The sequence below is a fragment of the Gekko japonicus genome, unplaced genomic scaffold (genome assembly GCF_001447785.1).
Source record: "Gekko japonicus isolate JY-2015 unplaced genomic scaffold, Gekko_japonicus_V1.1 scaffold1116, whole genome shotgun sequence".
NCBI classification, from domain to species: Eukaryota; Metazoa; Chordata; class Lepidosauria; order Squamata; family Gekkonidae; genus Gekko; species Gekko japonicus.
Window position 1 is genome coordinate 412,994 of NW_015172590.1, and position 14,834 is coordinate 427,827.

The window sequence follows — 14,834 nt, forward strand, 5'->3', positions numbered from 1 at the left end:
AAAAAAGTGTTCCCTAATATCCAGCCGGTACCTTCCCGCCCTTAATTTAAATCCATTATTGCAAGTCCTATCCTCTGCTGCCAACCAGAACAGCTCCCTGCCCTCCTCTAAGTGACAGCCCTTCAAATACTTAAAGATAGCAGTCATGTCTCCCCTCAGCCTCCTCTTCTCCAGACTAAACATTCGTCTGCCCCTTTCTACGACTGTCTTCCACCAGTGGGCAGAGACACTTTTGTTTCATATAGCATTCCCTCAATAACCCCTCCTCCCTGCCCTATATTTTTGATTGATGTCTCTTTGGTTGTTTTTTTAATATGTGTATTTTAGTTCTCTCTTTTATCATTTTATGTGTTTTGCTGTGGCTCTGTTTTTAGTTGTTCAGTGGCCCTTTGGCCTGAAAGGCAGGATATAAATCTTGTTAAAATGGAATAAATACATCAGTCCCTATTTACCTCTGAGGTTGGCACAAGAAAGATCTTCCTAGTGAGCCACTCTTGAGACAGCAGGAGGAGGAACTGTGCATCTTGTAACAGAGGTCAGCGACTTAGGGACAATCACCAAGTTGGAGGGCAATGTCCTAAAGGTAGGCAGCAAGCTCTAGCACTTAGCTTTATAAGCCAAAATCATTTCGTTCCGCTCAGCTCCTCCATCACAGTGGAATACAGCAGTGACTTTAGAGAGGCTGCTCTAAATTGAACCAGGGATGGGCCCCAACATATTCATTCCCTAAGTTTTGATGAATACATTTTTTTTCCAAAACCAGACCTTTGTCTCAAGCTAAATAATGTGCTTCTTGACCCAGCCTGTTTTATATCAAGATTTTGAAAGTGTGACGATTACCCGAGTAAACAAATGAAGCAAAAATTCACCCGTTAGGGTAAGAATAAAGTTCAAAACTTTATTCATTTACTTGGTTTGAGTACAACAGTGATGTAGATTATAGTGGCACTGAGATGGTTGGGTGACATTTGCATCATGAAAGTAGAGATGAACAGCAATGATGCCAACAATCCCTTTTGCAGAGAAGCAGATTTAACTGTACAGACAGGCATTGGTGATTTTTTATTAACCACGGCTCCAGATCAGAGCTGTCCCACGACAAAGGGAAAGAAAACAAAAAACAAACAGGTAATCTGAAAAAGGCTACTGTATCGCATTTCTGGAGACAGGTGGGGGGGGGTGAGGAGAGAGGAGACATAAAATTAAAAACCTGACAGTTAAAAACCTATCAAAGGGAAGCAAAAATATATCTTATTCAAATTATCTTCCTACAAAACAGCAGTAAGGCTCCCTCATTACAAGGGTTGTCAGTAACTATTTTGCACCAAATAGTGTCATTAACAATACAAATGGTGTCATTCACAATGCAAAGTGCTTGCTCTTATGGGGATAAACAGCACTTGATAAAGGCTCTCTTCTGCTCTTGACAGCTGAGAAACGGCCTGACACATTTTAGATCAGTCCCTGACTGTGTCATTATATTCAACTGGCTATAATTACTTTGGAAAAACAGACTATGCAAAACGATACCTATTCCTCTTTGAAGAAACAAGCACATGGGTGAAATCTGTCTTCTTCAAAACAACAGTGTTGTTATCAATTGACAGTACTGTACTCTGCCACTCACTAAAGTCAATTGCCAAAACTCCTATTGATATTAATGCGTATGGCCTGAATCCCCCCAAAAATAATGATTGAGCTCATGCTGTGTTACCAATCTCACACGTGGATAAACATTTTAAAAATGTAATAAACTTAATTGTTTCCCTATGACAGAAAACATTTTGAACAAGGAAGGAGTTCGGGTTCAGTGTTTGGGGTTAAACTATACTTATTTGACCATTTTTCAAAGGCAGACTTCAATAATGGCCCCGTTTCTTTGCCGGGAATCTGTGCCTTTAACAGCTACATTTCAGTCAGGAGCTGAATTTGTACTGCTTCTCCTTATGGTATCTTCATACCAGGAAAAGCAACACCTGTTGATTTGCCCCCTCTGTTATGAGGTTTCTGTTGGGGGGGAAATGGCACACTCAAAATATCAAAAAGAATACTAACTAGAACATTCAAACCTTTACTCTAGGCTATAGTTTGGGTCAAAATGTGAAAGGGAAAGGTGGACAGGAAAAACTGCCCATTAGTAAAGCACCATTAGTAGTTTCTCTCAAAGAGTGACTGTAGTATTTTAATTTCAAATCGCTAGCCACCACAACAGAGTTCAGAAATTACATAAGGGCAGTGTTTAAGGACACACCACAAGTCCACTAGAGTCTGCCACAAGTGATTGTCTGCATTCCAAATACTGCAGTCCTTCACCACTCAACAGCACTGTTTGCCAAAATTACAGTTCAGGAACTGGTCATGGAGAAAGTGACTACAGGATCAAAGGGTTCTTCTGGGTCTTTGATGAGGAAAAGGTTCTATGGCCCCGGTCACATGGCAAAGTTGCTGCGGGAGAGGCACGGATGGTGAGCGGATTATCCGGGCGCGATCACACCCCAACAGCTGGGAAGTGGAGCGCACTTGTGGCTTACAGCTGACAATGCGCGTTAAAAAACTAGTACCTCCAAGGTACTAGTAAACGTTTGCCACGGGCTGCCTCCAGACGCCCCTGGTGTGATTGCTCCGGCGCACGGCATTCCCCTTCGGTCCCTCGTTTACCCGCCGGCGCCGAGGGAAGGACCTGTGGTGTGCCGCCGGCACATCTGATCGCGTAATTGCGGATCAAACTGCGCCGGGGCAATTAGCCACGCCTCCCCCCCACGATATCCGGCCCGTGTGACCGGGGCCTATAGTTACCAGACATACAAAGTCAAAGTAGACAAGATACTTGAAGGTCTGTGACCAAATCTTCAGTGCATGTTTATTGCTATATAGTAGCCTTGGATGGGACAATTTGGAGTGGGCCCACAATGCAAGGGGGTGGGTTAACTGTTAAGTGCCTTGTTTCAGGCTGAATGAGACAGGCCCACAAATTCCTTTGTAACAGCTACTTGAAGTGCCTTAGTCATTTCTGTAGCTAGGGAAGGCTCAGAATTATTCACAATCATCTCAGCACTGCACCTGAAAAGGATAAACTGTGTGGGGGGAGTACATGTAGTGAAAAGAGGAGTTATACTTGGATGATCCCAAGAGGAAATTGAGGGACATGGAGGGCTAAGTCAACAGTGGTGTGAAAGAAGGGAAGGCCATAATAGTACTTGATGACAATCAGCTCCCCATATGGTAGAACCACCACATATGACATTTTCAAATAGTGACCTACCATTTCATATTTCCTAACTGCTTAGCTGAAGGAAGTCTGCTCAAAGCATTGGAATCAAAGGTCCTCCAATAGTTTCAAGATATAAATATATCTTGAAAGAAAAAAGCGCCCAGCACGGGCCTTAGGCTGAGGGCCTAGAACTAGTTGGCTGATTTGTTGGCTTGCAGTCTGGGTACGATACTCTCACTCCAACAGAAATGTCTGTCCAAAGCTCGTAGCACAAAAGCAGAGGAAGGAAGGACACCAGATCACATAGAGAGACAGTGCAGGTGATTGTTGCAGCAACAGCATGTGCAGGAAGAAGGCTTCAGGCAGGGCAGCCCACGTATTCCTTTACTTTCCATTTAGTATCTTGTCTTCAGCAGAAATTACACATTCCTCCAATGGTCAGGGTGGTCTACTGTAACCCAGAATGACTTCTCGATTGTAAACGCAGCTCACTTGAATAAACAATTCAGCACAATATTGTGACTTAAAGAGTTATTATAATTGGGAAGTAAATACAAATTGGTACTGAATTTTGAAACTCTCTTTACGCATCTTAATAAGGCTGCAATCTGTTTTAAGTGGAACACAAGGCAGGCTTAGAATCAGAAAGAGGCACAGCTTTCCCCAGAACGTCAGTGCCCTCCCCTGGACTAGGACTCTTATTATACTGTTGCTCTCCTCATCCTTCTATGTGGTCATATTTTTAAGTTATCTGTTGGCCGTTCCCCAACAGATAGCTTAAACATATAACTACATAGGAAACCAGTTTTCTATGTCATATTGCTAAGTGAAAGACAGAATTTTACCAATTCCCTTTATGGTGTAGAAATACAGTAAGATTATCTTAGTTTTTTGGCTGGATCCTCCACTTTGCCTTGTCTCCTGCCACATATTCTATAGTACCGGATGTGGGGTGAAATCCTCTTGGTAAATAATAATATAAACAATCATGCTCTCCAGGGGTGAGAGCTCAGCAAAGAGTAGTCTGTTGAGCTGAATGGGATCAGAGAACCAGCTAACCAAGTGTGTACGCGGCAAGTTACCTTTTGGTAAATGGCTGTGATTAGCTCTTACTTTTATAGGAACAGAAGATTCTGCTCCCTGTTGGGTAGTGTTAACATGACATCTGAATGCTCCACTGAGGACAAATCTTAAACAGTTCCATCATCCCTCAGCATTAAAAGATGAACACAACAGTGCATCCTAGTTGCCAAGAAGCAGCTCAGAATCCTGCAAAAAGCAAGATATGTGTGTTCTTAGCTGAAGAGAGCCTGGATGGCCCTTCAAAGATTTCTGGTAGGCGCAGGTTACTTCACACAATACTACGTAGGAAACTAATCATGTATCAGTGGACCTAGTGTAATTCAGGGACTGCCTTGGTGCATTCTTTCTACTATTTACCAGCCAAACCAGTCACTGAGGAAAAATAGAAGACAGCAATCTACGCTACAGCTTTGTGGCATTAAAAAGAAAGTAAAAATGAAGTTGTCTTTCCTTTAAAAGAATGAGCCTGTAACTACATACATGAATAAAACCCAATCAAACATTGCTTAACTTGATATATTATGCTGTGTTGTCAGTGCATACAAGAAAGTGGTTTGATCCATCTCCTTTAGCAGCAGAGCATAGTAGGAAGTGCCGTGTCTTGGAGCATCTCCTCCACTGAACAGCCTAAGTGTCATTTTCTATTAACAACAGTTCTGTTCACGATACCGATGTAGCAGGCAAGCAGATGTACGCCAAAAGTGGAGCTGAATCTGCCTGCACCAGCAGGAAACTGAATCCTGATTCAAATGTCCTTTTGCTGTATGGACCATGGCTCAGTCCCATCCTGACCTTTTAATCTTCGCAAAGCAGCACAATGTTTGCAGGCAGGGTGACATAGTTACTTCCCACCACCACTGGCAACATGCACTGACCACACACAAAGCTTCTGTAAGACAATTTCTAGGGCAGTGTCAGACAAGGTGATGCCATAGTGACTTCCGTGCTGTAGAGGTAGCATCTTTATGAGATCTATGCTTGGATTTTACTACAGTTTACCATTAGAACATTGTTAAATCCCTAGCTTGGGTCAGATGAAATGTGAAACCATGGTTTAATTAAATTGATTATCTGAGGCTATGCCACCACACTAACTAGGGTTAGCCAGGATACCTCAAGCCAGGGCCCGAAGGTGATTCATTAACCGTGGTTAGTCTTAATTATGGTTTTGTGTTGTGTGCAAGAGCAGTGGGGGATGTGGAACCGTATAGTGTAGCCCAATCTCATCAGATCTCGGAAGCTAAGCAGGGTTGGTACTTAGATGGGAGACCACCAAGGAAGATTTTGCAGAGGAAGACAATGGCAAACCACCTCTGCTTAATCACTCGCCTTGAAAACCCTACGGGGGTTGCCATATGTTGGGTGCAACATGACAACACTTCACACGCACAAATGGAGTATCCTGGCAGATGCTCCACATCATTGACTGAATCGTCTGGCAAGAGTCGCTCAGAAGTGAAACCTATCTTGCCTCCAGCTGGCTCTCACTGGGCCAAGCCTCTCCTTGCCCTTGGTGCCAAGACTCCCTTGAGACAAACTCTTCTCTCCACCCCACTTCCACTCTCTTAAAAACAAAGCAATGCAACAAGCTCCTTCCTTCCTTCCTTCCATCCACCCTAAGGGAAAAAGCAATGCCAATGGAGCCCTGGCTGTCTTAACCTCCTGTGCTCCATCCACAAAATGCCTTATACAAAAGGACCCTATGGACATTCATGACAGTGAGGCAATGGAGCTGGAGGAGGGAGGGGGTGGCTAGATGAAGAGAAAGCTAAATCGCTACTCCTGTGTTTTCTGCAGCAACATCCCCTTCCCTTTATATCCAACTTATCTTGGCTAGAATTTACAGCTATTATTGCTTTCTCTGCTCAGGAAAGTGCAGGTAATGCTATTCACCTATGTGTTTATTGCATAAGTAGAAACTGCTGCAGAACATATGGGTTCTTATGGCCTCTGTCTGTGAACACTTGAAGTATTTGTGATCGGCAGGTAGAAAGCGTTTGTGTGGAGTCAAAAACCTTCTGAGTCAAAAAATTGAGGTGGGAGGGATACAGTATCTGATGGACGTGTTATGTATGGAGAGAGCACAGGCGATTTGAGTGGGTTTAGTTGGTTGCGGCTGTGTGTGAGTGGTGCACTGGAATTGGCAGGGGGAGATTGATTCCCTCAGGGTTTTTCTCCCTTCTGAGGGAAGGGCTTCCAGCTCCTCACACAAGCCTCTGAGGGCTTGGAAGCAGACTGCTGTTCTGTGAGCAGCCACAGCTTCCCAAGAGAATCTTTACCACCTTCCTGTTGCCAGCAGCAAATAGTAGCAAGCTGCTGATGTGCTGAAATTGTTGCCATCAGTGATCCCCACAAGACAGGATGATGGGGCAGTAGCTGTGTCTCTGGTAGGGAGGGGGAGAAAAGAGTGACAACACTCAAAGCCAGAATCCGATGAGACAGGCCAGGATCCAATAACTGCGTGCTGACCGGTTCCTCCATGGTTTCGCATCAAGTCTGAATGGAGACCCTTTCCTCCTCTCCATGACAAACCAACCCTTTTTTGTTTGCTACTCTTGTTAACATCAAGCAATTGGCTTAAAGCAGGAGCTGTATTAATTAATTAAAGGGGGGGGTTCGGGGAAATGGAGGAGGGGAGGCCTGTCAACGACCACAGCAATTTGCTATTGAGATTCCTAGCAGATATGCGCAAGTGCAAGCTGGCAGTTAGCTCTCAAAGAATTAGGCTGGTTTGCAGCAGAGCGGACTGGAGCTGCATCACTGGCCTGCTTTGCTGATGAGCAGAAATAATAGGCAGTTTGAGAACAATGCCAATGAACTGTAATGGCCATGCCCAAAGGATAAATATATTACACAGGATTCCTTCCTTAACTACTGAATATATTCATTCATTCATCCCTTGGCAAGATCATGACTACATCATTGTGGCTTGGTGTCCTATGGGCACTTCCTGGCTCTATCAATGTAGTCCCTTTGACCTTTGAAAAAAATGGAAAACAGGGAGGGCAGAGCAGCTCCATATTGGGAATACATGTGTAAAAACTTTATAATGCATGAAAACCACTGCTGAGATTTTGAACACAGACACTTTCATGCCACGGCTCTCTGACAAAGTGGACAGGCCCTTGCAGAATCACAAGATGTATATAGATGCCTCTCTCAGATCTTCCCTTTTTTTCTTCTTTGCTCCTTGAGTGGTTACTCTTCAAAAAGTGTTTGGACTTAAGGTAATAATATGTCATCCTATATGTGATTTGCTTTTTCCCCCTTCAAAAAGACAGAGTGATTCAGAAGAGTTTGGCTTTCTTCTTCATTTCATTCCGTCTCCACAGAGGTAACTTGTCAAATTCTTGTATCGTCATGCTGAATATTTCTTGAAAAACCTCAGGTGCTAAGTGACGCTGAAGGAAGACAGGAAAGGGGGAAACAAATAGTTCAAAGATACAAAACGTACACCTCAATATCATTATCTTATTCAGCAGCCTGAATTACTATGGTGATGGAGAACAGGAAGGACGATGAAACAGTGATGCACAGATCACAGGCATCCAAGGGTCTCAAAACATCATGAAGTTGCCTTATATGGAGTCAGATCATTCAACTATCAAGGCTGGCATTGTCTATCCTCACTGGCAGAAGCTCTCAGGTAGTGAGGTGTTTCACAATCTCCACCAACTTATTATTTTAACTGGAGATTCCAGGGATTTAACCTTCGACATTCTGCATGTAAAGCAGATGCTCTGTTCCTCACCACATCCCCACATCCTCACCTCACCACAAATTCAGACTCTGAATCTGACACTTGGGGGGGGGGGAAATGAGGCATACTGAATGTACCTCTTTACGAGAAGTCATTTGATCAAATTAGTTTTTATAGGCTGCGGTCACACACACTTCTGATTCACTTTCCAACTGGATTTTACTGTGTGAACTGGCAAAATCCAGTTGGAAAGTGCACTGAAAGTGGATTGAAAATGGATTATTTAGTGTGTGTGACCGCAGCCTGTTGTAACACAAAATATCTGCATTCCATAACTGAAGAGCTGTGCCCTCTAAAGTCATGAAGCAAGGGTTCAGGAAGGGGCCCAAACAATTTGCTTAAATATCAACAAGGAACCCCCCCCCCCAAGGTCATGCAAAGTCTCATGGAAAGTCTCAGCATCAGTTCCTGGTGTCTCCAGTTAAAAGGTAGCAGGACGGAAAGCCTTAGAGCCCTTCCCGTTGGAGTAGACAAAAGTGAGATGAATAGACCAATTGTCTAACTCAGCATAAAGCAGCTTCATAATTTGATCAACCTTTTTCTGGTTTGTCCAGATGGCAGGAAATTTAAGCCGGGCAATAAAGATATTTTAAGAGGCACAAGCATTCATTTTAAAAAAAATACATTTGGCTTGTTCCGGCTGCAAAGTTCACTGCTAGTACACTTTAGAAAGAAGGCCAGTGGCACCTTAGAGATTCAGCATGAGCTTTTGTGAGTCACAGCTCCCTTCATTAGATGCTGGAATAAGTGTTAAGGTGTCACTGTACTTCTTTTCAAGTTTGCTGTAACAGGTGGCCTCTGTCCTAAAGATGAGATCTGGGCAGTTATGTTGTATAAGGAGTTTTCTTTTAAAAGGACTTCTTCATGGCTTACACTAAAGTATATCCAACTAGTCATTACTGCGGGCAGCAGAGAATGTGGTTATTCTTGGGCTCATTTGACAATACTGTATTTGTTTTAAATCTCCTTCTTAGTGGATCCACCTTCAATTGAGAATGTTAGCTACAACTGTCCTGTCTCTTCTAGTTCAATAAATGCTGCTTCTTATACGCAGATATTAAATGCATAACATTAAAGACCCTATGCTTAATTGTAGAATGTCATTTTATGCATAATTTCGATTCTTGTAAATAATCAAAAGACTGCTTTACTAAAGCATTGGATTTAAATGATTCTTGTAAACAATGTTCCTTCTAAGCTGTGGAGTCTTGTGAGCTGAAATTCTACTTTGTGAGCTCCTGGCATTAAAGTTGTGAGCGAGCGATTTGGCTACTGCATAAATTAGTTTGCTCTGGAGCCATCCCTTCCTGAGCGAAGACAAAAATGTGTGAGCCGGAAGCTAAAAAACTGTGAGCTAGCTCACACTAACTCAGTTTAGAGGGAACAGTGCTTGTAAATAATCAAAAGACTGCTTTACTAAAGCATTTGATTTAAATGATTCTTTGTAAATAATTAAAAGACTGCTTTACTAAAGCATTTGATTTAAATGATTCCTGTAAATAATCAAAAGACTGCTTTACTAAAACATTCAATTTAAATAAGTCCAACATTTATTTATTTATTTCTGACATTTTTACCCCGCCCTCCCTGCCAGTGGGCTCAGGGCGGCTTACAAGGGGCAGCCTGTGAACTCTTCCCTTCTATAAAACATGCTTCTGCCAGATCTTGTAAAAGAAGTAACTACGACGGCAAAGGTCGTCTTACCTCCAATCTGGTTCTGTCCACTTCTCTTAGAATTTTACTTCGCCCTCTGTTGGTCACCATGAGCATTTCATATGGGAAAATCTGTTAATAACATGGAGAACACATTTATTTTAGAATGTATCGTGGCTCTTAAAGATAATTCAGTCCCCAAGCACAAAGTGGTCATTGTTGGTAAACAGCTGCAAGGTCACTAAAAAGCGGCTTTAAATACTTGAAAGTCCACTTATAGGGTTATAGGTGGAGCCTGAATGGGATATAATTTCTTAGAGCCCACCATTCAAAGGAGCCATTTTGTCCAGGGGAATTGATTTCTTGTCTAGAGATCAGTTATACTTTGGGGAGATCTCCAGGCCCCATCTGGAGGTTGGCAACCCTAAATCTTCCAGCTTCCCCCCCCCAACGGCTTAAAATCAACTTCTGTAAAATGGGAAGAATTAATGGATTCTGCATGTCATTCTGTTACCTCTGACTGACCGAACTCCTCAAACTTTTCTTTACATATTAACAAGTATTTTATTAAAGAAACAATCTGCAATTAGTTAGGGCAGATATCTTATAACCTCTCTTTTAAAAACTATTCTCCTGCCCTACTTCATTTATCAGGGCATTAAAAAATAAACCTCAAGTTGATTTGCTAGGTATGACTGAACTCATAAATCAAAGCCAGCTGTAAGAAAGTTCTCTCTTTTACATACCTCACAAATTTCTTCTTCTAATTCCCTAGCTTTATAATTATGTTTGGGGCGGGGGGGGGACCAAGAGTTACTCCAAAACTTACTGGATTAGGTTTGCCAAGTCCCCCCTGGGGGGGGCGCGGGGAAACCCCTGCCCCAGAGGCCCGTTTCCTGCCGCCAGCGGATAGGGCCCCGGGGGGAACCCCACCCCGACGTGCACGTCACCTGGAAGTGACGCGACCACGCCGGGGACGCTGGGGGTGGGGCCACAGTCATCCGAGGGAAAACTCTATGGTTTTCCCTTGGATGGTCATGGCCCCACCCCCAGCGTGCCCGGCGGCATCACATCACTTCCGGGTGACATGCGTGCGGTGCGCGCACGCTTTGCACGCACTCCAGCCACCAGCCGGGAGTCCCCCGCTGCGGCTAAAAAAGCACTTGGCAACCCTATACTGGATGTTGGTGGACACATTTCTTTTAAAGACTGCTTGCCCAAAACTCACCTTCAGTTGACATTAAGAGTCACAAGAGAATTGGATGTTTGTTAGAGAGTTCTCTCAAGTTATGTGGGGTCATGGTGCAGCCTAACAAGCCTGATCAGCATGCTGGATGTACTGGCCATGTACCCTAAGACATATCCCAGAATCCTCTTTAATATGCAAAGATTCTTCAGCAAACGCATTGAATGGGGTGTGGGGGGTGTGGGGTTTCTGATCTTGCTCAAGTCTTCAAAACCCTACTGAGGACTATCAAGATTGCCATCCATCTTTCTTTTCATCCACACCAGAGTTCCTCAGATGTGTATACTTGCACAATTGCACTTGTATGAATATTCCATGTTAGTAAGAAACAAATCCACAATGCTGACTGGAGGAAGGGACTATATAAGTAGAAGGCATATAAAACAAGCCCTGAAATGACAGAACTTAAGGTAAAAAGGAGGTGCCTATGGGTGTTGGTGTACACATATTGTGGTAACATAGCTTTGTAGGGTGATTTTATAGAAACAAGGCATCTATCTGGAATATGATGCACAGGAAAAGGAAGAGATTTCCTTGTAAGCATAATACTGGATATTTTTATCCAATTACGTTTCTTTAAGGTAAACTGTTGTAAAAAGGAAATGTGTCTCTCAAAACACAGAGAGCCATAGATTAACATACTTGTATGTATGTATGTATGTATATGTATGATATATATATATATATAGCTAAGGAGTTAGTCCCATTGAACTCAGTGGGGGACTTTTTAGTAAATATGCACAGCTTTGTGTTCTAGGCTTAGGAGATCACATGTGAAAATCCCTATTGCATGGGATAACCTTGTATAAACTAGTACAAGAAATGTACAGAGAGATTGTTTCCCCCCCCCTCACTTGTGATTTTCTTTAAAGTTTTCAGATATTAAAATAATGAATTTCAAACAACATTATTCTAATATCAAACAATCTTCCATCAGTGGATTAACATTTTCCAATTATAAACTATATTTCTGCTGCTGTTAAGCATATGCAAGATAATTTCCTTATCTAGGCTCTCCGCAAGATATGTTTTAACTATGACAGAATGATACAATTAAACTGAGTGATCTGTAGAAGGGAATTTAATGCTTTCATTACTTAATCACATCTCTAATGTGGCACACTCAAAATAAATCTTTTTAACATGTCTCTGGTGTTTGCAATATTGTTTTAATTTTCAAAAGCTGATTTGGAGAATATCCATTAGTTCAGTGGGCTACATGTGGCTTTTTATTTGTCCCTCCATTCAGACTTACATCTCTTTATGCTGATTGCCTTCTGCAGACTGTTGTTTGCAGCCCAGAAGTGCTGAATGAACAGACCATGAGCATCTGGGCACTCACAGCATTTCTATTTTTTCATGTGCCTTGGAACATTGATCAACTGCAAATTTATTGGTGTACATGACACACATGGAGGGCCAGCTACAGTTCTTGAGCCCCCAAAGGATATTCTGAAATGCTGAGCTTCTGGAGTCCTGTCTTTCTCTTTGGGGAGGGGCTATGGCTCAGTGGTAGAGCATCTGCTTGGCATGCAAAAGATTGCAGGTTCAATCCCTGGCATCTCCAGTAAAAAGTACCAGGCAGTAGGTGATGTGCAAGACCTCTGCCTGGGACCCTGGAGACCCACTGACAGTTTGAGTAGACAATACTGACCTTAATGGACCAATGGTCTGACTCAGTATAAAACAGATTCATGTGTGGATAATCCACAAAATGTTCTTCAAATTACAAATATCAATCATTTGTCAAAACTTTGTTTCCAACCCAAATTACTCCATGTTGAGTGTTTTTCTAGTGAATGTAATTAATTTTCATTGCATTCTTAATTCATTGTATACTAGATAACTAAGCAGTAAGTAAATTCAGTGGTCTGCAGATTCAAGCTGTAGCATATGGCTAAGATTCCACTGTTTAGTTATTTGTCTGTGGTGTGGTTACCCTGTTTCTCTGCTGGGGTGCACCATATTCTGTACAGATTAGGGGTGTAATTTTGGTCTATTGGACCCCAAATATATTGGTATTTCCTGATATTCCTGAATCCCAGTATCGGTATGGTACTGGGATTTGGTAAATTGGAAAACTTGAATTTATTCAGCTTCATTATACCCTATGGGGACCATCCCCATAGGATATAATGGAGAATCGGTCTGGGGGTATCTGGGGCCTTGTGGGGGCTGTTTTTTGAGACAGAGGCACCAAATTTGCAGCATAGCTACTGGTAGCTGTCCTCAAAACCCCCCCCCCCAAGTTTCAAAAAGATTGGACCATGGGGTCCATTCCCTTTCAATGACTTTTGCAAGCTGTGCCTCTTGCTAGTCAACTCAGAAGCAGCGAGTTCACCACAGGAGAAGCTGTCCCCAGGATTTGTGTGCGATGTGGAGGTCTCTCGTTGCCACATGCAGACCTGAGAGGATCAGCTGAGAGCTCCATGCTGCCTTGGATGGGGCTGGCTCCTCTTGCAGCAAGCTGTAAGAGGAAACCATCAGCCATTAGGTATGGTTGAGCCCAAATAAAAGCTGAATTTTTCAGCTTTTACTTGAGCTCAGCTATATTGGTAGCTGAATTAGATTCTCTAATCTGTATTCAGCTGAATCAGTACCCAGAAAATACCAATAAGGTATTTTTGAGTATTTATTCCGCTTTGTTTATACCGAATGGATACCCCTAGTACAGACCTATTTTGGGGCAAAGGTTTTGGATCTTTTGACCTTCTGATCCTTTATATTAGCTAAAAGAGATCTTGTAGAACTAGAACAAGACATCCTTCTCTGAGGTATGTTTTCACAGGGTTTGTCATGATGTTCTGATTTGTAAACTAGAGCACTGTGGACTGGATTCTGGGATAATTAAGTGGATAGGGAACTGGTTGGAGAACTGCACTCAAAGAGTAGTTGTCAATGGCATTTCATCTGAATGGAAGGAGGTATCCATTGGGGTGCCAAAGGGCTTGGTTCTGGGCCGAGTACTTTTCAATATTTTTATAAATAATTTGGATGAGGGTGTGGCAGGGCTACTCATTAAATTTGCAGATGACACCAAATTGGGAGGAGCAACGAACACACCAGAAGATAGAGATAGAATTCAATGAGATCTGAACACACTTGAAAAATGGGCGGATGTGAGCAAGATGCAATTTAACAAGGATAAATGCTGAGTTTTACATCTGGTAACAAAAATGAGGAACACACATACTCAATGGGGGATATGCTTTTGGGTAGCAGTGTGTGTGAACAAGATCTTGGGGTACAGGTGGACTGAAAGTTAAATATGAGCAGCCAGTGTGATGCGGTGACAAAAAAGGCTAACACAATCTTGGGGTATATCAACAGAGGAATAACATCCAAGTCACAAGATGTCATAGTCCCACTGTACACTGCATTGGCCAGGCTGCCCCTGGAATATTGTGTGCAGTTCTGGAGGCCTCACTTCAAAAAGGATGTGGACAGAATGGAGCGGGTGCAGAGGAGAGTGATGAGGATGATCAAGGGCCCGGAGGCCCCTATGAGGAAAGGCTGAGGGACTTGGGAATGTTTAGCCTGGAGAAGAGGAGGTTGAGGGGGGATGTGATTGCTCTCTTTAAGTATCTGAAGGGCTGTCACTTAGAGGAAGGCAGGGAGCTATTCCTGTTGGCAGCAGAGGACAGGACTCGTAATAATGGGTTTAAATTAAGGGTGGGAAGGTACCAGCTGGATATTAGGAAAAAGTTTTTTACAGTAAGAGTTGTTTAACAGTGGAATCAGTTACCTAGGAAGGTGGTGAACTCCCCCTCACTGGCAGTCTTTAAGCAGGACAAACACTTGCCAGGGATACTCTAGGCTGATTCTGCATTGAGCAGGGGGTTGGACTAGAAGGTCTGTATGGGCCCCTCCGTGATTCTATG

At 42.9% G+C, this 14,834-nt stretch overlaps 1 protein-coding gene across 13 annotated transcripts in view; it reads right to left on the reverse strand.

Moving 5' to 3' along the window:
• Positions 1-5,579: 5,579 nt before the first annotated feature.
• The window catches only part of ABLIM1 (actin binding LIM protein 1), a 151,070-nt gene continuing 141,815 nt past the window's right edge, over positions 5,580-14,834 (reverse strand). For all 13 annotated transcript variants that reach the window (XM_015421515.1, XM_015421513.1, XM_015421504.1 and 10 more), the window contains 2 exons: positions 9,759-9,839; positions 5,580-7,695 (listed from right to left, as the gene is read on the reverse strand). In XM_015421515.1, coding sequence (XP_015277001.1) covers positions 7,582-7,695; positions 9,759-9,839 — 195 coding nt within the window. In that variant the 3' untranslated portion in view covers positions 5,580-7,581. The remainder of the gene's footprint in view (positions 7,696-9,758; positions 9,840-14,834) is intronic.